Below are 27,242 nucleotides of genomic sequence, written 5' to 3'. Positions count from 1 at the left end.
CCCACCTCCAGTACTACAAATGCCTCCTCTATCAATGCTTCTTGCTCCCAAAGTCATGCATAAGATAATAGTCAATAAATGGTGGCCATTGGCTTTGTGAAGTTGTCATTTTTATTTAATCTATACCTTGAAACTGATATTGCATTCTCGAAATCAGCAAGCGACATATATTACATCATTTACATTACAGGGAATGAAACCTGTTTTTCCTTGCCTACTTGTCATTGCTCTTTCGCTTAAGAGGAGACTGTAGTTGGCACAGTATTGTCAATTTCAGAGGCATGTGCTATAACAATAAAAGAAAAAAACAAAGAAAGAAATTCAGAGGTATTCCAAATCAGGTTCTAGTACTCATTTGCTTTGGCTCAGAGTTTTTGTGAATTAGCCACTGGGAATGTTACCTTACCTCAGATATATTTTGTGTTTCTTAAATGACTTTGGGTTCGAAGCACATTTTCTTTTTTTTTTTTATTTAAAAAAATTTTTTTTTCAACGTTTATTTATTTTTTTGGGACAGAGAGAGACAGAGCATGAACGGGGGAGGGGCAGAGAAAGAGGGAGACACAGAATCAGAAACAGGCTCCAGGCTCTGAGCCATCAGCCCAGAGCCCGACGCGGGGCTCGAACTCACGGACCGCGAGATCGTGACCTGGCTGAAGTCGGACGCTTAACCGACTGCGCCACCCAGGCGCCCCATGAAGCACATTTTCTAAGACCATTTCTCGGTGTGAAAGAATGACCTCATTTGTGCTTGGGAATGTTGTGCACCTCCATGTAAATCTGTACTAGCACTGGTATGGCAGACATGGTCTTCCAGAGAAACAGAGCCAAAAGGAGACATATGTGTATCTTTAAATATATATATATATATATATGTTTTTTTTTTTTTTTTCCATGGAATTGGCTCATGCAGTTGTGAGGACTGACAAGTCCAAAATCTGTAGGGCAGGCCAGAAGGCTGGAAATTAAGGCAAGATTTGAAGTTGCAGTCACGAGTCTGAAATTTTGAAATTTGTAGGGCAGACTGGTAGCCTGGAAACTCAGGCAGAATTCCATGTTTTACTGTTGAGGTTGAATTCCTTCCTCTCCAAGAAACGTCAATTTTTGCTCTAAAGACCTTCAACTGATTGGATGAGGCTTATCATGTTATTGAAGGTAATCTCCTTTACTTAATCAACTCAGTGTAAATGTTAATTACATCTACAGAATATCTTAGCAACATGTAGGCGGTGTCTGACCAAACAAGACACCACAGCCTAACCAAGTTGACGTGTAACATTAACTATGCCACTTGGTCTCCGCTTTTTTGTGGGGAAGTCCCAGCTCATCCCGGTTCAAGTCAAAGGCCCTCATGTTCATAATCCATAATAATTTGTGAGAATCTTATGGATTGTGCTCATATGCATGCTTCTTTTGTACCCCAGTATGTTTAGTGTACATCTGGGCATACAATAGTTACTCAATATGTTGGTTGATCTGCTTCAAAAATATTGAACTACTTACCCAGGTCCTTGTGCTGTGAGCATTAGAATATGCAGTATGCAAGAGACAGAAAGTGAAGTCTAAGGTGCTGATGTTATCTCCTGGCAAATCCTGTTTTTAGGATGCCGGTTACTCCCAGTCCAAGTGTCATTTTCCTTTAAACATGCTCCGATGGTTTCTGTTAGTTAACAACAAAGAGAAACTTCAAGTCAGGGAGCAGCATGTCCTCCTGAGGTTTCAGGCCAATCGATGTTTTTTACTCTGGGTATCGACAGCTCTCTGCCGCATGCCCTTGTTTTTGGCTACGTGGGCTGACTGTGGTGAAATGGATTATACTGCTTTTATTGCCTCTCGGGGTTTAATCAGTGCCCAGCAAGCACTGTGTGTGCCTGTGACTTTCTGTTGCTTTTTAATTGTTTAGGCTGTGGGGCTGTTGATGGTGCTGCTTCGCTGTGCTCATACCTTGACTGATCAGTTTTTAACTGAAAGCTTATGCTTCCTTGCAGGATGCCACAACTTGGAAGCCTGATTCATGCCAGAACTGCCGTTGCCATGGCAACATCGTTATCTGCAAACCTGCTGTTTGCAGAAACCCTCAGTGTGCCTTTGAAAAGGTATGTCATCCTAATTGTATCCTAAGTGAACAGGTAAAGTCAGAGAAGGTTAGGGTTTCTGCATCTTTTCAGTCATTTGTTTCTGACATCTATCCCAATCTCTAACTGGAAGCCTTACGAAATTCAGAAGAGAACTTTAACATCACATCTAAGAATATCTTAATTTCTGTTTATTGAGAATTTACTCTGGACCAGGCACTCAGTGAAAGGTTTACAAACGTTATCCCACTTAATATCATGTGGGGCAAGTATCTTTATCCCCACTTTACAGATGAGGATATGAAGCCTGGAGATTTCAAGCAACCTAACCATGATTATGCAGTTAATCATCTGCTGCCCAGAGAGTTCCCTGGGGCTGACCAGTGCCAAAGCTGTTGATAATCACCACAACATTTACAAGCCATTGAATGGACTGAAAGTCATCATTGACTTCTTAAGATGATTTTCCAAAAATACTATTTGTTCTCCCACTAACATTATTGTGCTGCCATTGAGCTCACTAAGACCTTTGACTTGAGAAATCTCCTGGTTGACCAAGTATATGAGAGATATTTCCTCCTTTCCCCTTTGTTAAAAATTTTCATTTTTTTTCTGACACATCTATTCTGTTAGAATATTTTTTCCAGGTGCTGACTCTTTTCTTTTTAAAGTGAATCTATTAAAAAAAAAGCTTAAGCTTCAAATTTGAACATTTGAAACTTTGTGGAGAAGACTAAATTTTTTTCTGTAAAAAGCATTCTGTCAATTTCGCAGGTACAGTTTATTTTTCTCTTTCTCTCCCCCCCCATAATAATGAATCTTGAGACTTTATGCCATCTAGCGCTAATATGTTTCTGTTTGTTTCTAACGTTGGAGGGAAGGTTCTATCTACCTTTCAGTGTAGCCCTCAATTTCTTCATGGGTTTATTTCTGAGAAGCTGGGTGTACATCCAGTGTTGGTAAATTTAATAATCTTTTGTTGTAAATATGGGGCTTTCTATTTTATGGAGCCAATACTCCTAAAAGATCTCTACTTTGCTGCTTAGCATGTTATGTCAGAATCTGAGCTGGTCATATAAAGGCCATGAAGATACACCCTCTTCTGCTGCACGTGAACAGCTGTGGTATCCTGTAAGAAGCCTGGAATGAAATGTTGGAAGATATTGATCATATTGCTGAAAATTAAATGTGTTCTGTACCAGGGCTCAGCAGATGAAATCTGGCCTGCCATTTGTTTTTGTATGACCTATAACAAAAGAACACTTTTTACATTTTTAAAAGGTTGGAAAAAGATAAACAACAATATTTCATGGTATAAAAATTATATGGACTTAAATTTTAATGTCCATAAACAAAATTTTGTTGAAACACAGGCATACTCATTTGTTTATGTGTTATCTGTGTCTGCTTTTATAGCATAAGGACAAAGTTGTGTAGTTGTGACATAGACCAAATGTGGCCCTCAAAGGCTAAAATATTTATTATCTGGCCCTTTACAGAAAATAAGTTTCTGACTTCTGTTCTATACCAAACATGATGTTGTCCCTTCCCAATTTGCTTTTCTAATTTTTCTCATCTCAGTAAATGTCAATTCCTTTCTCCCAGTTGCTCAGGCCAGAACACTTAGCATCATCCTTGACCTCCCCACCACCTCCTACATCTCACATCCAGTGCATTAGCAACTCCCCAGCTTTCTTCATAAAACTGTAGATCCCAAATGTAATTTCCCTGCTCTTAGCTCTGGTTCTACCTATTATCATTTTTTTGTCTGTATTCTCACTCTAGCCTCTTGTTTCACTGTTTCTGGATCTGCTTCTTCACTGTAATCTTGATTTAGCAACCAGCGTTATCCTATTAAAAATTAAGCCATATCATGTTGGTTCTCTCCTTAAACTCCTCCAATGGCTTCCAATGGCTTCTTTTCTCACTTAGAGTAACTGCTCACAGTGTCCTGTAAAGTACTACTGTACCACTTTAATTAATCTACTGTTTTCTTCCTTGCTTACCCTGCTTCAGGCACCAAGCCTGCTTGGTGTTCCTGGATATGTCAGGCACACTTTTGCCATTTGGGCCTTTGTACTGCTTTTCCTGATGAAATTGTTCATTCTCTGGAGATATATATATATATATATATATATATATATATATATATATATATCAATCACTTGATTCTTTACCTCCTTTACCTCCTTTAAGTCTTGCACTAATGTCATTCTATTTAAAATTGCAAATCTCGGGGCACCTGAGTGGCTCAGTTGGTTAAGCATCCAAATCTTGATTTTGGCTCAGGTCATAATCTCTTGGTTTGTGAGTTTGGCTCCATGCTGGGCTCTGTGCTGACAGCATGGAGACTGCTTGGGATTTTCTGTCCTTCTTTCCCTTCCCCACTCCCTCTCTCTCTTAAATTAATAAATAAATAAAACTTGAAAAAAATTGCAAATCTCTACCCCACCATACATTTCCTATTCCTCCTCCATGCTTTATTTTTCTTCTTGGCACAAATATCTGACATACTATATATTTTACAGATACTTCTTGTTTACTGTCTCTTTTATTCACTGTATATCCTCAGCACCTACAATAGCACCTGACACATGGTAGGCACTCAATAAATATTTTTTGACTGATTGGATGAATGAATGAGAGATAAGGCTAGAGAGTTGGTAAGTTCGAGGTTATGGAAAGCCTTGTACTATGCTGTACTATGGAGCTTGGGGTTCTATTTTTAAGATAATAGATTACTAATGAAGATTTCAGACATGTGGGTATAATTTCCAACTTTTAAGAAAGATCTCTTTGGTTTTTCTAAGATAATACATATTAGAAATGAGGAGATCAATTCAGAGGCCATGAGAATAATCTAGATGAAGGGTGCTTCTGATCAGAAGCACCTGAATCAGAGTGCCAGTAGTGTAGGGCTCAAGAGGAAAGGGCAGGTTCAAGAACATTTAGGGGATAACTAGGCAGAACTAAATGAAGTTAGAAGAGTGAGGGAAAGGAAAAGGAGATATGACTCCCATATTTATGGTTTGATGATTTGTTAGCTGAGCCACTGACTGATATTGAAAATATGTGATAATGAGGACAAGCATTCTGTCTGGGAGGAAATGATGATTTCACTTTAGGGAACGTTGAGTTTGAAATGTCCATGGAGAAGCCAGGTGGGCATGTCAAAAAGGGAGCCCATATATGAGTCTAAAGCTTAGAGGAGAAGGCAAGGTTGGAAATATTGTGTGGGTATTATTAGCATATAGTCAGTAGTGTAAACCTTTAGATTTAATGAGCTGATATAAAGAGATTTTGTGAAGAAAGAGTGTAAGATCAAGGATGCAATTTGGGGAGCACAGTCATTTACAAGGAGGTGAACATAAGAGAGGGATCTTAGGAAGATTAAAGAGACGTGGTCAAAGAGGTAAGAGGTAAGAAGTGGCCAGAGAAGGGAGCAGTATGATGATAGCCAGGAGAGTAGAGAGTTTCCAGAAGGAGTTTGTATCAACAGTGTTGATCACAGGCCACCTTGAAGATGGTGTCAGTAGAGTGGTGGGAGAGGAAGCTATATCACAGAAGTTTGAGTGAATAGAAAGTAGGGAAAGGAAGCCAAGTAAAGGCTGCTCTTGCAGGGAGCTTTGCTGAGACTAGAAGGAGAGAAATGGGGCATTAGGCAGACACCAGTCATTTGTGAAGCTTCTTTGAACCTCTCATCCCTAACCATTGAGCCTTCCTGTGTTGCTGCTTTTCTTATAGCTCTTAAGTAGACTGCAAATGCCTATTTACTTGTTTGCTTCCTCCTCCAGACTCTTAGCTTCTTGAGAGCAAAAACCATGTCTTCTTCACGATTGCAGCCCATCGAACAGCACAGTGTACGACGCTTCGTCAATACTTGCAGAATGACCAAACAAGAGAAGGGAGAGGGTTTTGTTTTTGTTTTCATTTTTGATATTAGCATGATACAGACATGATCATGCTAGGAGGAAAAAGGGTGGTGACCTAGAAGAGAGAGAGAAGCTGATGATATGAGAAATGGGGTAGGGAGGACAGACAGAATGAATGAATTAGAAGGAGTGGTTTTTGGGAAGCAGAGTGTGTGGGATCCAGAGGTTGGGGTAGGGAGGCCAACCTCATTCTCTAAAACTGGAAAGAAAGAGACATGGACAGATACAGATATAGTTAGATTTGTAAGTAAAAAAAGGGACATGAAACTGAAGTAGTTCATATCTAATCTGACTTTGTGAAGATTTTGAGATTTGGTTGGGAGCAGAAAGAGAGTGGATGTTAGGAGCTGTCACTGAGAAGAGAAAGGGACTGACCAAGGTTGAAGTAAACTATGTGTGCGTGATATTAAGGGCCCATGGAGCAGGACATCAGGAACCTTTGCGGGTACCAAGCTGCATAATGGGATAGTTTTCTCATCAATGTTTACTAGCCAGAAATGACAAATTGTGGAATAGATCCTGGATTAGGCTTTTCCATATCAATGGAGAGAAAGAATAAATATACAGTAAGGATTGGGCATTGAGGCTAACATGAATAGGAAAATGAGGCCATTTGGGAGCTGAATGACTTCGAGGGAAAAAAGTGTCGTTCTGCTGAAAGACGTGAGATGGTGGGAGTGAGGGTGAGAGAGAGATAAAGTCCCGAAGGTTCAGATTCAGAGAGTTGAAGCTTTCTGTTATAGAATAATTTGGAATGTAGATAGGTCCCAAGGTCAACCATGACCATATGGGGACTCAAGTGAAGCAGAGAGGAGGATTGTTTGAATTGAAGTGGTTAAGAATGTACCAGGATAGAATGCCAGTTTCATGGACATTGAAGTTGTCCAGAATTATATCTAGACATAGTGTAGAAAAGAAACTGCGACCTCGGAGCCAAGTCTTTAGTGAGTGAGTATGAAAGAGTGATCAGAAAATTGGAATGATAGTAATAAAAAGAATGACATAATTGAAGACTGCGAAACTCTAAGGAGTTTCCTTCTGTGTAAAATGAGAGGGTTGGACCAAATGATCCAACCATAAGAAATTTCCTACTCCAGGATTATGTGAGTATATCATAGAGCACTTGGGTTCTTTATTTTAAGTAATGAGATAGATTATGGAGTGATAGAACTACAAGAGTCCTTTGGAATTCATTTAGTCAGACTTTCTCATTTTATAGACAAAGAAACAGACCTGTAGGGGTTTAGTCACTTGCTCAAAGACACAGAGCTAGCAAGTGGTCCAGCCATGACAATACTTTAGGCCCTGACTCATGACCGAATATAATTTCTACTCTACCATGTTGTTTTTAAGTTTTCCTTTGTGTTTCTCAGCAATATGTGTTGTTATTCAAATCTGCTGTGGTATACTTACATTAGTTCACGGCACAGGTTAATGAATCACCATTGTACCCTAAGTTATTATTATTAATAAATAACTTTTGTTACTCTCATCTTTTAAAAATGTTTAAAAGTCCTTTTACAATTTGTTTTACTCATGGATTGACTGGAAATAATCTATTGTCAATGGAAATTCTGATACATGTTTCTTCTTTTTCTGTCGATTTATCTATCTATCTATCTATCCATCCATCCTATCCATACTTAACAGATTCTATATCCAGTTCCTATATCTATCTAGAATAGCTAGCTGGAGAGCTAGCTACCTAGGAATAAGGAGAAAGACAGAGACAGAAAAATATTGAGAAAAAGAGTACAGAAGTATTTAGAACCTTAATTATTTAACCCAGTCCTGTGGGGACCAATCCTCTCCTCAGGATTTCTGGAGAATATATATGTATAGAGGAGGGCAATACCATGCAAGGGAACACCATATTACATGTGGGGTTTTGGCTGCAAACCTCAATGCAGCTAATAATACTATTAACCTAATTAAATTGTGAGAATTATATATTGTGTATATACAAACATAATACATATGTACACATACATACACACATATATGTATATGTATATGTATATGTATATGCACATACATGTATATGCTTACAAGAGTACCTGGCTATTCTAAGTACTCAGTTAAGTGTTAGCTATCTTTACCAAATGATCATCATAATTATTGTTGGTTGATTTTTGTAGATCCTATGCAAGTAATCTTGCCCAGAAACCCTAGCAATTTTCACTGATGTCTCTTGCACATACAGTTACTTCCCACTGTTCCTCAATGCAAACCCTAGGTTTATGTGTTCCATGCAGCTCACAGCTCACAGGGCTATGCAAGGTTACATGGTCACGAAGGAAGAACTCTGTCTCTCCTTCTCTAAGCGCCCACATGCAAAATCTTTTGCTCTTCCTTTAGACCCAATCACCTCTTTTATGTTCTACCACAAGTTCAATAGTTAGACTCAAGCTGGGGCCCCCCACTGATGTTCACAAATAAATAATATTATATTTATGAAATGAGTTTTGAGGGCCAATCTGAAAAATCAGTTTTTATAGAAAACAAAACTAATTTGGATGCATAAAATGGTCCTTGATTTTATCTGCCTTTCTTCCTTGCTCCCTGCTTCCATGTTAGAATATAAACAACACTTGGATTACCTTATTTTCTATCTGTGTGAAATTCTTAATGCAAATTAGGCTAATATGATTTCTACAGTTTACTGTGAAAATCAGACAAGTGTAGTTTCCTTTTGGGTTCAGCGAGCACTTTTTTGAAAAGTCACTAATGTTGCATAGTATGAACAATTTTATAAAACCCCATATTGTATATTTTATCTCTTGTCAAGCAAATAGGAGGCATTTGGTGATCACTGTTGCTAGATAAATTTGTATTTATCTGTCTTGTGGATTAACAGTGGTAAAATCTTAGTCCCATTTCTCACCCACTCTTGTGGATGTAGTTACATAAAATTAGAATTCTCTTGTAGGTACATTTTTTTTAATGGAAGAAACCTCAAATATCAAAGAAACATTAATACACACACATGCATGCATACACACAGACACACACACACACACACATATTTTCATTCTACTGGATGAATTCTTTGTAGACTTTTATTCTGTGGACAAGCTGTGATTTCCTGGCTAATGCAGGCTCTCTTACCATTTTTGGTCAAAATCACTCATTGCCCAGTCTGTCACTTCTTTAAGACTTGTTGAAATGCTAAGATTTCTAAGTGGAAAAGCAAGATGAGTCAGAGGATCACCGGGCCCCAAAGACAAACATATGCTCTTTGCTCCACAGTTTTAATAACGCTTGGATAGATGGAGTCTTCACAGTGGCAAATGGATGGTTAGTTAACATGACAACTTCCCAGGAGATCCCGGGATATCACATGGTAGCCCGTTCCTTTGATAGTATCGCATCTCGATAGGAAACACTATTCGAATTACAGTAGCCCTGAAAAACAATGTAGATCTTTATTGGAGTCCAGGAACTCTAGCTGGCTCTCTGCAGTACACGTGATACCTTCACAACAATGCTGTTTCCTCTCTCAGCTTTGTCAGTCCCCTGCCCCATGTGCCTTGCTACTCTGTTCAGTAAAAGTGAACATCAGAACTTCATCCCCCTCCCCACCCCCTGCCGGCTGCAGCAGGCCTCCACAGGTAGCTAGAAGACCTGCCAGTTCTGTGGCCACCCCACCCCCACCCTCATCCCAAGTCTTCTCTTCTCAGCAGAGGGAAGCAAACTTTTCAGGGAGATACAGCTCTTCTCTCACCTCAACTTCTTTTCTTGTGTGACACTCAGATGGAACATTTCTAGCGAATAAAATTCTCCACTTCATTACATGTGAAGAGGTGTAGACAATTTTCAAGGAAATTGCTTTCACAGGGGGGTTCGTTTTAACTTTGAGAAAAGCTCATCTTGACAGAGAGAATCCTTTTTGTCAGTTTATTTGGTTTATCCCGTCTGTTGTCACCCGTGGAAACTCATGAAATTTAGTGTATCTGAGATGACTTGGGGTCCCATGAGCCACTGTGAGTGTGTTTCCTGCTGCTGTTTTACACTGAGCTGTTTTTAAATGCTCAGGGAGAAGTGCTTCAAATAGCTGCCAACCAGTGCTGCCCTGAGTGTGTGTTGAGGACTTCCGGATCTTGCCATCATGAAAAGAAAATCTATGCGGTAAGTGTTTTCTGACCTATGGTTGATTCTATGCCTGTAGATCATTGACAAGGGAAAGCTGAATGCTGAACTTGTGTTGACAAGAGAGGTTTTTTTCTTTGCCTGGGCTGTGGAGGACCTGAGGCCCATTTGACTTTCCATAGGCATTTGGGTTTCTTGAATAAAATTAAAATGGTTCTACTTATTTCATAGGTCCTACGTAAATATTTGTAGATTGAATTTGTGTCTATAAAGCGTAGTTCGACAATGTTGATTGAAGAAGTTGTGATGCTGAATAATGAAGTTACCACCTTGTCTCTGTATCACATATATTGTTTCCCTTTGATAATTACAAACAACCCTGAGTGAGTGAATAGGGCAGATCTTATTACTCCTGTATTGTAGATGAAAAAGTTGAATTGTGAAGAGCTTAAGGTACTTGCCCAATGTCTTGTTACTAATAAGTGGTATAACCTGACCTAGAACCTGGGTTTTCTTACTCCTAATTCAAGGCTCTTTCAATTACGGTAAGGTTTCTACACTTCAGCACTATTGACATTTTAGGCTTTGTGGTGGGGCCGACCTATGCCTTGTAGGATATTTAGCAGCATTCCTGATTTTTACCCTCTATATAGACGCTGGAAGCACCCCTAAGTCCTGACAACCAGACGTGTCTGCAGGCATGGACAAATTTCCCCTAAGGGACAAAATGCTCACCTACCCCCATTTAGAACCACAATACTATAAATCAATCCTAAAGTTCTTTTATTATATTTTATCATTCCAGATCCTTTAGGATTAATTTATAGACATTAAATACTGATTAAAAAGTACAATTGCAAGGTTTCTTATAGGACTTATGAAAATGGAATGGGTACAGTTCATCTTTACTTACACCTAAACGTTACCCTGAGGCAGTAGGTGATGTTGAATGTGGTAGAAAGAGGCTCTTTGCTTTTAATCCTCATCTTCCACCTGATACAAACCCCTCCCCAAGTTAATGCCTCTGCCCATTCAGGTTAGTGGGATTTGATATACCCACTCTAGGCTGCTATTCACAGTGTGTACCTAAAACTCGGTGAGCATAGTGTACTTTCCCCGTGGGACAGGATCATCTCCCTTGAGCCACTGTCTCCTAATTACCTGAGGAAGCCACTCTTTCAGTTCTGCACAATGTGTTGCTGAAAGACACCCAAGCAGGATCTATGCTGGGAATGTCTTCATACCACGTATCACCCTTTGCTGCTCAATTCAGTCTGCATTATGTGGAGTGGTGTAAACCTTGCTGCCGAAGGGGACCCCTGTGAAATGGAAAGTGCTGCAGAGCATAATGGTGGTGGAAGTAATGCCAGGTCATAATGATTTGAATAGGTGTATGGTTCAAGGTCAAAAGCACCAAGCTGAATCTCGCAAATGAAGGAGCACCTAGTATCCAAAATAAGGTCAGGGGACAATCAGACGTCTCGAGTGAGTGAGGATACTGGGGACATGGAAAATCAGAATTCAATAAATCTTTGTAGTTTAATGACATTTATCACTTGTTCTCTTGTGTTATATTTTTGCACATGCACAATCTTCTTATCTTGGTTTAAGATGCTTGAGAACATTGACAGTATTTTCTGCATCTTTGTAGTGATCTTCCTTGCTTCCCACCTAACCAGGCACTTAACGCTAAGCTTTTCCCAGTAAACATCAATGGAGGATTCAAACAATGAACAAATTCCTTCTCCAACTTATCAATCTCCTTGTCCCAATGGCATGCTTGTCCCAATGGCAAGCTTGTGGGGCTTGACCAACGACCTATGTGGCTGGGTGGTTCTAGGACCACCGATCTGCTGATGGATTAGTTAAGAAATGAAATCCTCTTGTCTTCCAGCTTTCTCTGGAAGAGTTCAGAAAGCCCTCCTTCTTCCCCCCATCCCCCTACCCCATTCTGCTGTATTACATCACATGGAAAGCTCTAAACTGGGTAAGAACATATCCATGTGTCGTTTTCCCATATGCAACTTTCAAAACGTACTCCTCAGAAAATGTTATATTTCTGGTACTTGATGTAAGTGAGAAAAAGCTGAATTTCAGGAACTCTATTTTGAAGGAAAAAAATCTCTAGTGGTCTACTTCTTCAAATAGAGATAGAATAATGATTTTTTTAAGCGGAGACAAAAAAAATTTCCTAATTTTAGTCTTAATAAGGTCAAAATGATCATGTTTCTTGCCTTTCTGCCCTTCCTTCCTCTCACTTTTTTCACTTCCCCTAGATTCTTGCCAAAGCCTTTTTAATATTATTTGTTTTCTTCTGTGGGTTAAATACTTGTCTGGGTTTGCTCCAACTCTCACCTTGTTGCTTGTATCACTAGGTTTTTTTCCTGAATCTTAGAGGGTTTTGGGTTTTTTTTGTTTGTTTGTTTGTTTTTGACCCTTTCTGCTTGCTTAGGAAGCAGTCCAGAGCACTCCTTTCTCATGGAACAGCAATAATCTTCTCTTTAGCCTCTGGCTTGCATCCCATAGGGCAGGTCATGGAGATGCTCTCCCTGTAGCTACAAAATAGCCCGATATTTTAAGAACTTTAGAATGGTGATCCACGGTGAAAGCTTTCTCCTAAGAGAGGGCTTTACAAGAGTCTGTAGGAAGTGTGGCAGGAGGGGAATTAGTTGAAGTGATACTGTCTCAAGAGAATAGGGTTGAAGCAAAGGAAAGTCAAGGATGGGTCCAGCCCAGGGCAGCACGAGGAGGCCACCCTTTAATGAAACAGCCTCGCCTCACTAGAGGACCACCTTTGTTTGCAGGGTAAACAGCTTATTACACAACCAGCCTTCTAACAAGTCAGGACAAGTCCCGACATCTTCCCTGGAGTGAGGAAAACACATGAGCCATTTGGCTGACTCCAGGTTATTTGAGAGTCTTACACGGGCTTATTACAGCCAGCATTTGGGGGACTATTTCATCCATGACCTCCCGAAAGCTATCCCTTCAAATTAGTGTTTGGATCTCTGCCCAGCCTTGCCAACCATTCAGGGAGACAAGCCTGAAATATGTTTTCCTAAAGAGCGTTGGAATGCTTTTCCCTGTTCTTTGCCCCACAAATTAGCTTGTGAAAGGGAGGGAAGAGGACCATTAATCCTCTCTCTTTCCCTTTTTTACTAATTGAATCCCATCACTAGATAATGTCAGGTCTGAGGAGATAGTGTGTGGAGCTTCACCGAAAAAGAAAAGTGGTGATGCCCTAGTGCCCACATTCGATTGAATAGAGGAGAGAGGTCTGCTCGCCTTGCCGTCTGTGACGCTAACAGTACTAATTTATGTGTGTGAAGGAAGAAATGAATATTGAATTCCGCAGCCTTGTTCTCTTCAAAGTAGAGGATGTAATTATAATATGCACTGAACATTCCCAGATAGTTAGTATTCTGGATCTATAACTTCATAACAGGAACAAATTATACAAAGAAAAATTATTTTATTGTTCCGTCAGTAAGCCAGGCAAATACTTTATGACCTTATCTTTCCTTTGGACTTATGTCAACAGCCAGGCCGACTTATTAGTTGGCTATGCAAAAGAATATATTTAAGATGTTGTCTGCAGAATGCACTTTTGTCCCATGTCAAAATCTCATATTTTCAAAAGGTATTAATGAGGTTAAGATGACACAGCTAAAACCAGATCTGGGGGCATTGCTTTGTGTATCTATTATTCCTTGACTTTACAAAGCTCTCTTTGTTGCCACAGTGTTTATAAAAAGTGAGGCTTTTGTAAATGGGTATAGAGAACACTAGGAAATTATATATAAATATATATATATAAAATTCTATAATTATAATTATAATTATAATTATATTGTATTATATTATAATTATAATGTATATATGTATATATCAGCATGTGCCAAGCCCCTTTATCTCTAATCTGCCTCTGCTCAGGGCGGCATCACTGTTTTAGCTATAGGTGTAGGAAAGGAAAATGGAGTGGACTTATGTGACTTTTTCCCAAGAGAGATGTGGGAGCAATTTGTCTTCATCACTCTGTGCACTTTGTTATTTTTTTAAATGCTTATTTATTTTAAGAGAGAGCACAAGCAGGGGAGGGGCAGAGAGAGAGGGAGAGAGAATCCCAAGCAGGTTCCACACTGTCAGCCCAGAATCTGACGCAGGGCTCCAACTCAAGAACCATAAGATCATGACCTGAGCTGAAACCAAGAGTTGGTTGCTTAACGGACTGAGCCACCCAGGTGCCCCTCCCCACCCTCCCTTTTTTAAAAAAAATGTTTATTTTGAGAGAGAGCGAGAGAGAGAGAGAGAGAGAGAGAGAGCGAGCACACAAGCAGGGGAGGGGCAGAGAGAGGAGAGAGAGAAACTGTGCCCTTTGGATCACCCTAAGGATCTTCTTCTGTGGCTTTGACACCAAGCATTGGAGATTCCCTACCAAGTGTTTGCTGTTACTCCCATAATTTTCAAGCTTATTGTGAAGGGAGAATCCCCTGCCCCGTTTTATGTCTCTTGAGTTCGATAATAGATGCACATCATCAGAGAGCTTGAAGGTACTGAAGAGATTAGCTAACACAACCCTCTCATTTTACAGATGAAAAAATGTGGTGATTGACAGGTTGTTATTGTAATTAATTTTTGTGGTCTCTGTGTGAAAGGTCGTGTGATTGCAAATGTTTAAGAAACAACTGTTAGTGTTTCTTAGTAGCAACAGAACAAGCTCTTATTTTAATGAAGTGAAATGTCAAGATGTTTAGAAGCAATCTTCTGACTTTTAATAGATAAAGAAGTTCACTTCAAGCTGTTTTATATGCAGCCTTCACATTTTAGTTTATTTAAGACATATAAATGATTCATTCGATATTTTAAACAGTAATTTGCCTTCTGACGACAAAAGTAAAAATATGTTTATGGTGAAAATTGGAAAATAAAAAAGTGTATAAGCAGAAAAAACATCATTGGTAATTCTCAAGCTATGAAAATCACTGTCGGTGTTCTCTCATTTTTTTGGAGAGGAGGTAGCAGGGGAGATGGATAGAGATATATGTTCTTATGTAATTATAATTATACTGTGTGTACAGTTTATGTCTTACTTTTTAAATATAACGTGTTGTGTATAGTTCCCTGACACAGCTTGGAGAACATGATTTCCTATTGTTAGGGATTTGTATAGCTTCTAATTTTCATGATCATATTTCCAACTTTGGTACATAAAGAACAATGAAATGGAATTCCTTATATTTAAACATTTTGTGTGTTGTTGATCATTTTCTTCAGATAACTTCTTTTAAGTGAAATTAGTCGGTCAAAGCATCTAAAGATTTTTTTAAATTTGTTTTAATGTTTATTTATTTTTGAGAGAGAGAGACAGAGTGCGAGCAGGGGAGGGGCAGAGAGAGAGGGAGACAGAATCCAAAGCACGCTCCAGGCTCTGAGCTCTAGAAGCTGTCAGCACAGATCCTGATGCGGGGTTCAAACTCACGGAGTGTGAGATCATGTCCTGAGCCGAAGTCGGACGTTTAACCGACCGAGCCACCCAGGCAGAGCATCTAAAGGTTTTGATTATTGAAGCTGTGACATCTGTGATCATTAAAATTCAATTTTAAGTTGTCTGTGTCTAATGAGAAATCCAGTGGGAATATCACGGCTCGTGCCGCCTTTCTTCAGGTGTGATTACCCTGGGTAGGCCCCACCTGGCTGAGTATTCCAGGTGCTGTGGTGAGGGAAGGCTCTGTGAAGGAGAAAATGCCATTCCACTGCTGTTTCGCCAACACTACTATGAATTTTAAACTCTTCCCATATCTGATATTAAGAAGTATTATCCAATTTTATTTTAATTAATATTTCTTTGCAATTTATAGCATTAAATATTCTATAAGCTTGTTTTCTGTTGTTTTTTTTCTTACTGCTTGGAAATGACTTTATATAATAGAGTTTAGTTCTAATTAATATAATTTGCAATTTTTATCAGCTTGTCGTTTGCCTTTTGACTTTGTAATGTATTTTTGACAGACTTTTAAAATCTTAATTCATTAGAGGGGCGACTGGGTGGCTCAGTTGGTTAAGCGTCTGACTTCGGCTCACGTCATGATCTCATGGTTCATGGGTTCGAGCCCTGCATCGGGCTCTGTGCTGACAGCTCAGAGCCTGGATCTTGCTTTGGGTTCTGTGTCTCCCTCTCTCTCTGACCCTCCACTGCTTGTGCACACACACACTCTCTCTTTCTCAAAAATAAATAAACCTAAAAAAATAAAATTTTAACTCATTAGAACCTATCAGTTTTTCTCTTACAGTTTCTTTCTTTGCTTTTATGCTTAGGCTTTTCAAAGTATAAAGGTCACTTGCCCCCTATCTTTTATTAGTTAATAGTTTATTAGCAAGTTGTGGGCTTGCCCATTTATATGCTGTACTAAATTTGAAATTTTATATTTAACTATAGCAGAAATAAAAATTGGTGGTAGAGGACTTGGCCTTGATATTTATGTCCATTTCTATGGTCACAGATGGCACACGGGTGTGAAAAGGAGGAGGAAGGCCGTGAACTCAACACAGTGGAAAGAGGGGAGAGGATTGAGCACCCTCTACCTGCCACCCTTCCTCTCCCTTGCCTGCTCTTTAAAAAACTACCTCATATAATCCTTATAGTAACCCAGTGAAGGGGATGTTGTCATACCATTTCAGTTTTTCAGACCGGAAAGCTGAGATTTAGAAAGATTAAGTCACTCACCCACAGTTCCTAAGGCAGGGAGGGCTGAGCTGGGAGCTTCCAAGGAAACACTTGATGCATCTGACTCAGTGCATACTTGCATTATTGTTCTCTTGTGCTCCAGTAAGTCCATCTAGAAGAAAGTAATCTTCATGACAGTAAGGTGAGGACTCCGTTCCCAAATAATTGGATGACTGCGAGTGCCTATTACTATCATTATAATAATAGCACAGGTTATTAGTAACATCAGACGTGGCTTGCTTGCAACCTGGCTATAATTTGCAGAATAAAGGGGTACTGACTTGTTTAGGTAAGACAGAGTTCTTTTGTGTTTGGGAATGCTGAATAACTATTCTGGATGCTAGCTTGAGAAGCAAGGGGACATTTATTTTCTATGCTTCTCAGTCGCACAGTTGTAATCCCCAGATTATATTTAGGTGATTGAGCACCTGGAATGTGTGATGTTTTTAGTAGAAATCTATACATGATTTGTGCTGGATCAGTTATCATCATATGTTGCATTTAATAGAGGCAACGGAAATCAGTCTCCAAATATTTAAGAAAATGTTATAGGAGGAAAATTTCATTCATTAAACTTATCCCCCCCCTCCCCACACACACACATCTTGTAAAAGGCCACCATTATTCCATTCTGCCATATTTTGACAGCTACTTCCCCAGGCAATCAACATATTTGTAGCTTTTTATATTCAGTGTTCACCACCCCCAATCTGCATCATATCTGAGGGGGGCTCATTTAAATATTTTTGGTACTCAGTAAGTCATAGAACTCAAAACAGGGATCTGTTAGATCACTGATACAGTGCTAGCTTTGGGAACATCATATCCCAACCTGAAGTGGATTAGCAGCATTCTGTGTATGTAGATGGGCTCAGAGTTGGCTCTGTAGTTTGTGGAAGAGCTGGCTGAAGCAGATGCCTCTTGCTGGCTGTCGTATTTCCCCAGGACCTAAAGATTATTGGAGCAGGAGAGAGGCAGAGGGGGACAGGGAGGAGGAAGGATAGGAAAAGAGGAATATGGGAACTAATCACGGTTTTAAAAAATAAAGGCAAAAAAAGAGAAAGAAAGAGAGAGTGAAAGAGGAACAGAGTGAGAGCTATTGAAAATAATAGGACCATTATAAAGAATTCAGTAAATATATGTATGTATATGTGTGTATATTTTACTTTAGACTTTATAGAATTTTTTTAAATGATTGGGGTTAGGGTACCTTTTATTTTCTTTTTGTGTATTTCTGAAATTTTCAAATATAAATCTTAGGGATACTAAAAAGAAAAGAAAATTCAGGTTTTTAATTGGTCTCTGGCTTGGAACATTATAAATCCTGGTCTTAACCTTGTAAGCCTAGAGCCTTCTTCCATCTCTCCTGAGCACCGTCCTTCATTTGTTTAAGAGGTTTGCTTCTGTCTGGTCAGATGAAAGCTATATTCTGACAATAACCTTCTTATTCTTTTTTCCCCTCACCCCCAGCATGGGACAGAGTGGGCCTCCTCCCCATGCAGTGTGTGCTCGTGTACGCATGGGGAAGTCCGATGCATGCCCCAGCCATGCCCACCGCTGTTGTGCACACAGCAGGAGCTGGAATTCATCCCCGAAGGGAGCTGCTGCCCAGTCTGTGTGGGCCCTGGGAGTGAGTATGAACTTCTGGAAAGAAACCCTCTTTGCCTTTGAGGTTTACGTGGTGACATCCCAACTTTTTCTTGCTCAGTGTGGCTCAAAGACCCCTAACCTGGTTCTTTACTGGAACCAAGTTGGATCCTTACACTTGGCAGAAGCAATGTTGCAGAGAGTGAGGCTGGAACTGATCTCCAAGCTCCATTCCAGATTTGGGATTCTGCAAGTTTCTGATTTATTTATTTCGTGCTGGCCAGATGCATCCCTCTGCATCCGCAGCTCCCAAGAAGGAAAAAGAGGAAGGACGAGATTCTCTGATATGATTCCATAAGGGCCAACATAGTTCCTCCTGCCTCTTGGCAGAGAGAAGAATGAACAAATCACTTCTCCATGGAGCATCACTAGCACAAGTTCTGCTGGCTGGTCTTTGAAATGACATAACATCTTTCTCCAAGACACACAGAGCAAGAAGCCGGTAACTCATTTGTCTCTATGGCACCTTCACTGTGGAGAATATGCCTGCCTACAGACCGAGGCCCCGTTCAGCAAGCCAGGGGCACATTTCCAGGTCCTTTCCTTGGAGTCTGTGCTTGGTCCAAGTCCTCCTTTTATTACAGTTTAGGACTATATGTCGCTCCCATTTTTATAACTAAGTAGTGTATACTTCACGACAAATACAAATTATTGTCATTACTGCATTACATCCTCTCCTGGCATATGATTACAAAAATTATTCTTCTATTTAATAATACCTGGAAGCTACACTCTTATTTTTGCCTTTTCCCTTTGAAAAGACCCTGGTTTCTTTCTCATCCCCTGTTATTCCATTCCTGGCAATCCGTTACTCTGGAGAACCATTACAGGGATTAAAAAGTATGCTTAGGAAATGATGAAAGTACAATGCTTGCCTCACACATTTCAGATGTCATCCACCAGAAGAGGACTGACAGCTAGCTGCTTTGGGCCAAATAACCCTGCAAGTAAAAATACTTGAACAACAGAGTTTGTGGGTGGTGAGTAGGCTGGCTGAATTTGTGGGATCCTTTCTCATGCTTTAAGAGGCTTTCTTCTTGGCCTCCATGAGAAAGACATATTGGAAGCATTTTGCCTGGAGAGACTGGAGGATCAGCCAGGGTCAACTTCATAATTTGCTAGGTGCAAAATGAAAATACAGGGCCCCTTGTTCAAAAGGCAGTGGGTCTTTCTTCTGTGGTCTTTCTCAACTGTCAAGTTTTTAATTTGCGATTTAATGTCATACTCCTTCAGGTGTGGGGATACTTCCCGGGCGGGTGGAGACCTTACAGGCACCCCAGGGCCACATCCTGCTACTTGGTGCGTAGGGCACATGTACTCCCCTAGCACCCGCATCCAGGTCCCTGCTGTGGGTGCAAGATGGCAGTGTTCACAGTGATGTCGGGGTCCAGGAATGAACAGTCAAGAAAGAATTCTTGAGACATATTTGGTGCAAAAAATGTGGTTTTATTAAAACACAGGACAAGATCTGTGGGCAGAAAGAACTGCACTGGGGTTATGAGGAGTGACTGATTATATACTTTCATTGGAAGGGGGTTAGGGATAGCATAAGTCTCTAAGGAATTTGGAAGCAAGGTTTCTAGGACTTTGAGGAGCTAGCTGCTGTTAGGATCATTTACTACTGTCTAGTAAAACCTTAGACATGAGGTCCTTCAGATGGATATCAGTGGGCCATATGCTTGGAGGATGATTCTAACATATATCTTGGTTGGGGTGGTAGAGGTAAAGGAAGTTTCTAAAGGGATTTTTATAAGTTTAAGAAGACTTATAGGATCCTGGAGGTTGGGCTAATGTCAAACTAAGGTTGCCTTTTGCCCTTAACAAAGCATTAATATCAAGGCAGCTGAGTTCCTAGAGGAAGGTCACCCTGTCGTAAGTACTTGTCAATGGGCTGCGGAGGAAATTTAATTTTTTCTTACATTTCTTCTGCCTTTGTTCTCCGCATCAACTGAGTGTGATTTTGGGAGCAAGCGGCTGAGAACCCATCTCAGGAAGGCAAGGGGGTAGTGGAATGCAGAACCATGCATCAGCTGAGGCTCTCTAGCACATGTTACGTTGTCTCACCAGACTTCACTTACAAAACTTAGGAAGTTATTAAGAACTCCATACCGTGACTGCAGAGTTTTTTTTCTTTAAAGTTTGCTTATTTATTTTGAAAGAGAGAGACAGAGAGAGAAGGGGAGGGGCAGAAAGAGAGGGAGATATATCTATATCTATATCATCTATATCATCATCTATATATAATATCAAGCAGGCTCCCCAGGGTGAATCCCGACATGGGGCTCCAACTCACAAACCTTGAGATCCTGACCTGAGCCAAAATCAAGAGTAAGGCACATAACTGACTGAGCCACCCAGGTGCCCCTGACTGCAGAGTTTTAATCCCCAAGTCTGAGCGCCCCCAACCACAGGGCCCTGTGTGACTTCACTGGCTGCACACCCATGCAGTCAGCCCTGGGATGAGCAAGTACAGTCCCCCCAGTAATCCTTATTTTTTCTGACCTTCCAGAACCTTGTTCCTATGAAGGCCGTGTATTCCAGGATGGGGAAGACTGGCCACTGAGTCGGTGTGCTAAATGTGTGTGTAGAAATGGGGTCGCCCAGTGCTTCACAGCTCAGTGTCAACCTCTGTTTTGTAACCAGGTAAGGAAGATAGCCTCTAAATGGATCCTTCATAGACTATTAACTTCATTGTTCAGGAATTTGAGCCTCTTCTGAGTTTGTCAGGCAGGCCTCAAAAGTACTAGGAAAAAGAAGCAAAGGCAGTTTTGTTTTCCTTATACTTTCGGAGACCACCCTTGAGATGTTTCTTTTACTGTTAGAAGCTATAGAGAGGTCTAATTATCAGCCATTTAGGCTAATCTTTACGTAATGAAAGTGAGCCTTGAGGGTACCTACAAAGAAGGCAGTTGCAGATGTTGCAAAAATGTCAAGCTAAACATCTGGAAAAGCCAGTAATACGATCAGGTATTTTGTCTCAGTGCATAGGTATAGTCTTGCTTTTAAAGACATATGCAATGTCTTTGAACATGATTATCCAGATGTGTACTTTTTAATTCTTATAAGATAATGATTCAAGTTATTCAAATTTTCTCTGGGAAGCTTTAAAAAATGGTGGGATTTTGTTCTTCATTTAAAGTTCATCTGATTTTCAAAACATTAGACTCTTCACACAAATTTAGAAGAGAAAATCAATGGCAAATAAATGTGGTATACATGGTATTTTGTAGTTTTTACTCTTCCAGAGGCTCCTATGGATGTTCCTTGGCAGTTGACAGATAACCATGAAAGGAGTTTGCCTCCAGTTGAAAAACAGCTCATTTTTGATCTAAGGAAAAGCTGGAAGCCAACATTCAGTTGATACAGAGCAGTACTTTGTGTCAAATAAAACAAAATCAATAACATGGCATATTGTGACAATTGGGCAATATTTTTAAAGGCAGACAAAAGGCAATTAGACAAGAAATGCTAAATGTCAAATAAAGGGAAAATGTATCTAATTGAAAGACTAGATTGTATTACCCACCCTACCACAACCACCATGCTCATGTCACATCTCCCAATTCATCACAAAGTCTTCTCCCAGTGCTGAGATTACAAATGAGCTTCTCTGTAGAGTTGCACAATATCTCACATTCAGAGGACGCTGTAGTGTTGGGGCATTTTGATTTAGCACTTTCCAGGATTCAGTTCCCTTGTGTATGAAGGGTAATTAAGCAGTTTGCCACCATTGCAATAAGGAAAGTGGGAGGAGGCATGGAGGAAACACCACATTGTGAGCCTTCTGCTTTACATCTTTGAAACCTTAATGGACTGCATGTTAGGGGGATAGATATTGGAATAACTGGAAGTGCTAGTTCCCATTTTTAAAAACATTAAACACAAACTCTAGCTTCAAACACTGCACTCACATATAGTTTGCACTGATATACATAATTAATTTAAAAAGATGAAATTTGGTACCATACTTTAGAGCTAGCTGATATACAAGCATGCTGGAGTCTTAAAAATAGGTTGATTTTAATCACTCTTGTATCATTAAGTTTGTATTTTTGCCATCACATACTTTAGAAAAACAACTCTCAGATTATTTAGAAATATTTTTCTTGATTTAATATCATTATTAAATATGAGATGTTCTGATGATATAAAGGGGCATTATAAAATTTAGGCTTTTGATGGTAACATCATCACCACCGTCTACCTTCTACCACCATCGTTGTCATCACCATCACCACAGTTTTGGCATTTATTATGTGCCAGTCATTAATTTTAAGGGCTTTGTAGTTCTCATAAAAACCTGATTAAGTAAGAACCATTATTATCATCCCCTCTTGCTGGTAGATAAAACTGAGATATGGAGAGCTTAAGTGACTTGCGTAAGGTACCACAGTTAGGAAGTAGCAGTGCTTCTAACCTAGTCAATTCTGCATCACAAATTCAACAGACCACACCCGTCTCATATTTTTTTTCAATGTTTATTTATTTTTGAGAGAGAGAGAGAGAAAGGGTGAGTGGTGGAGGGGCAGTGAGAGAGGGGGACAGAGGATCTGAAGTAGGCTCCGTGCTGACAGCAGTGAGCCCAATGCAAGTCTCAAACTCACAAACTGTGAGATCATGGGCCCTGAGCCGAAGATGGATGCTCAACTGACTAAGCCTCCCAGGTGCCCCACCTGACTCATATTTTTAACCATTATACTATATGGCCTTCCAAAATGTTGAGTTATATAGCATTTATGTATAGTAATAATCACAATAACAATAGTCACTACCAGACTTGAACATGATTGCAACTATTTTATATGCATTAACTCATTAAATGTTAAAAACACACAAGTCCATCAGAAAAAGTGTATCTCCAGGTCTTGAGCTCCAGAAAAAACTTGATTTTTAATGTAAGAGTTTTTTTTTTTTTTTCTTTTAAATTGTAAAAGGAATCTGTACTTACTAAGCAAAGTTTGGAAAAGGCAGAAAAGCAGAAAATGATCATCTATATTTCTGCCACTCAAAAACACCACAATATATTTTGGGGGTAATTCATTCCAATTTTTTTGTAGGCAAATGTGGATATATTTTTTTGTTTCATGGTAATCACATTTTAGAGGCTGGGATAATCCAGAGAACTCCCATTTGATTCAACAAAAAATGACCATCAACAAAGCACATCATAGTCAAATTCACAAAATACAGAGACAAGGAAAGAATTATGAAAGCAGCAAGGGAAAAAAAGTCCTTAACCTATAAGGGAAGATAGATCAGATTTGCAGCAGACCTATCCACAGAAACTTGGCAGGCCAGAAAGGAGTGGCAGGATATATTCAACATGCTGAATCGGAAAAATATGCAGCCAAGAATTCTTTATCCAGCACAGTTGTCATTCAAAATAGAAGGAGAGATAAAGAGTTTCCCAGACAAATAAAAGCTAGAGGAGTTCGTGAGCACTAAACCAGACCTGCAAGAAATTTTAAAGGGAACTCTTTGAATGGAGAAAAGAAAAAACAAAACAAAACACCAAAGTAACAAAGACTAGAAAGGACCAGAGAACATCACCAGAAACATCAACTCTACAGGCAACAAAATGGCACTATATTCATATCTTTCTGTACTCACTCTAAATCTAAATGGACTAAATGCTCCAATCAAAAAACATAGGGTATAAGAATGGATAAGAAAACAAGACCCATCTATATGCTGCTTACAAGAACTACTTCAAAATTTTTTTAATGTTTATTTATTTTTGAGAGGAAGAGACACAGAGTGTGAGTGGGGGAAGGGCAGAGAGAGAGAGGGAAACACAGAATCCGAAGCAGGCTTCAGACTCTGAGCTGTCAGCATAGAGCCTGATGAGGGACTCAAACCACGAATCGTGAGATGATGACCAGGGCTAAAGTCAGACATTTAACTGACTAAGCTACCCAGGTGCCCCACAAGAGACTCATTTTTGACCTAAAGACACCTGAAGGTTGAAAGCAAGGAGGTTGGAGAACCATGTATCATGCTAATGGTCATCAAAAGAAAGTTGGAGTGGCCATACTTATATCAGAAAAACTAGATTTTAAAATAAAGACTGTAACAAGAGGCGAAGAAGGGCATTATATCATAATTAAGGGGTCTATCCACCAAGAAAATCTAACAATTGTAAACATTTATGTGCCCAATGTGATAGCACCCAAATATATAAATCAATTAATCACAAACAAAGAAACTCATTGATAATAGTACCATAATAGTAGGGGACTTCAACACCCCACTTACAACAATGGACAGATCATCTAAGCAGAAAATCAACAAGGGGACAATGGGTTTGAATGACACACTAGACCAGATGGACTTAACAGATGATATTCAGAACATTTCATTCTAAACCAGCAGAATACACATTCTTCTCAAGTTCACATGGAATATTCTCCATAATAGATCACATACTGGGTCACAAATCAGCCCTCAATGAAAAGATTGAGAAATAAAACCAAAGCTAGAAGCATCACAAGTCCAGACTTCAAGATATATTACAAAGCTGTAATCATCAAGACAGTATGGCACTGGCACAAAAACAGACACATAGATCAATGGAACAGAACAGAGAACCCAGAAATAGACCCACAAAGGTATGGCCAACTAATCTTTGACAAAGCAGGAAAGAATATCCAATGGAATAGAAACAATCTCTTCAGCAAATGGTGTTGGGAAAACTGGACAGCAACACACGAGGAATGAACCTGGACCACTTTCTTACACCATACACAAAAATAAACTCAAAATGGATGAAAGACCTAAATGTAAGACAGGAAGCCATCAAAATCCTTGAGGAGAAAGCAGGCCAAAACCTCTTTGACCTTGGCTGCAGCCACTTGTCACTCAACGTCTCCAGAGGCAAGGGAAACAAAAGCAAAAATGAACTATTGGGACGTCATCAAGATAAAAAACTTCTGCAAAGCGAAGGAAACAATCAACAAAACTGAAAGGCAACTGAAGGAATGGGAGAAGACATGTGCAAATGACATATGAGATAAAGAACTTATCAAACTCAACACCCAAAAAACAATCCAGTGAAGAAATGGACAAAAGGCATGAATAGACATTTTTCCAAAGAAGACATCCAGATGGCTAACAGACACATGAAAAGATGATCAACATTGCTCATTATCAGGGAAATACAAATCAAAACCACAATGAGCTACTACCTCACTCTTGTCAGAATGGCTAACATTAACAACTTAGGCAACAACAGATGTTGGCAAGGATGCAGAGAGAGAGGATCTTTGTTGCACTGCTGGTGGGAATGCAAAGTGCTGTAGCCATTCTTGAAAATACAATGGGGGTTCCTCAAAAAATTAAAAATAGAACTGCCCTACAACCTAGCAATTGCACTACTAGGTATTAATCCAAAGGATATAGGAGTGATTTGAAGGGGGCACATGCACCCCAATGTTTGGCTATTGACAATAGCCAAAGTATGGAAAAGCCCAAATGTCTGTTGCCTGATAAATGAATAAAGAAGATGTGGTATGTGTGTGTGTGTGTATATATATATATATATATATATATATATATATATATATATGAATATTACTCAGCAAATGGATAAAGAAGATGTGGTATATATAATGGAATATACTCAGCAATATATATAATGCTGATTATATATATAATATATAATGGAATATCACTCAACAATTAAAATGAATGAAATCTTTCCATTTGCAGCAACGTGGAAGGAACTAGAGTGTATTATACTAAGCAAAATAAGTCAGAGAAAGACAAATATCATATAATTTCACTCATATGTGGAATTAATAAAACAGATGAACATAGAGGGATGGAAGCAAATACAAGATAAAAACAAGGAGACAAACCATAAGATATTCTTTAATACAGAGAACAAACTGAGGGTTGTTGGCAGGGTGTTGAGTGGGGGGATGGGCTAACTGGGCGATGGGCATTAAGGAGGGCACTTGTTGGGATGAGCACTGGGTGTCATATGTAAGTGATGAATCACTAAATTCTATTTTTGAAATCATTATTACACTCTATGTTAACCAACTTGGATTTAAATTAAAAAATAAATTAATAACAATAAAAGAGAAGTTGGTGATAATCTCTGACAAAAAGAAATATCATATGTTCAAACAGGGTGTTATTCCCTTAGGGAGGGATGTAAATTTATACTGAAATTGCTTGCTTTCAACTTTTGTCCAGATGCCTTGTGAACAGAGCTCTGACCCATCCACATTTTTGTAGGTACATTAAAATGGTCTGTTCAGTCTGATGAGAGTTGTTTCTGATGATATTACCACCAATTTTTTTAAATACTATAATTTTCCCATTCCCCATATTGATTAATCTGAGTAGGTTGAACTTCATCTTTGGATCTTCTTTCAAGAAAGATAGAAGGTTGTATGTCTTCTCAGCCACTAAGTGCTTGAAAATTATTATTTAAAAAAATTTTAATGTTTATTTATTTTTGAGAAAGAGAGAGAGAAAGACAGAGCACAAACAGGGGAGGGGCAGAGAGAGAAGGAGACACAGAATCTGAAGCGGGCTCCAGGCTCTGAGCTATTAGCACAGAGCTCAACATGAGGCTCGACCTCATGAACTGCAAGATTGTGACCTGAGCCAAAGCCAGACGCTTAACTGACTGAGCCACCCAGGTGCCCCTGAAAATCATTTTCTTTTTTTTATTTATTTATTTAAAAAAAATTTTTTTTTTCCAACGTTTATTTATTTTTGGGACAGAGAGAGACAGAGCATGAACGGGGGAGGGGCAGAGAGAGA

The 27,242-nt window shown here is 39.4% G+C and overlaps 1 protein-coding gene across 1 annotated transcript in view; it reads left to right on the top strand.

The window, feature by feature from the left end:
* Window positions 1-27,242, top strand: part of FRAS1 (Fraser extracellular matrix complex subunit 1) — a 431,004-nt gene that overhangs the window by 155,275 nt on the left and 248,487 nt on the right. Inside the window, exons 3-6 of the mRNA XM_045473641.1 lie at window positions 1,989-2,096; window positions 10,043-10,135; window positions 18,291-18,450; window positions 20,977-21,110. Of these exons, the coding sequence (XP_045329597.1) occupies window positions 1,989-2,096; window positions 10,043-10,135; window positions 18,291-18,450; window positions 20,977-21,110 (495 nt within the window). The remainder of the gene's footprint in view (window positions 1-1,988; window positions 2,097-10,042; window positions 10,136-18,290; window positions 18,451-20,976; window positions 21,111-27,242) is intronic.

Source organism: Leopardus geoffroyi, chromosome B1 (assembly GCF_018350155.1).
Source record: "Leopardus geoffroyi isolate Oge1 chromosome B1, O.geoffroyi_Oge1_pat1.0, whole genome shotgun sequence".
NCBI classification, from domain to species: Eukaryota; Metazoa; Chordata; class Mammalia; order Carnivora; family Felidae; genus Leopardus; species Leopardus geoffroyi.
This window is presented reverse-complemented; position numbering and strand designations above follow the sequence as displayed.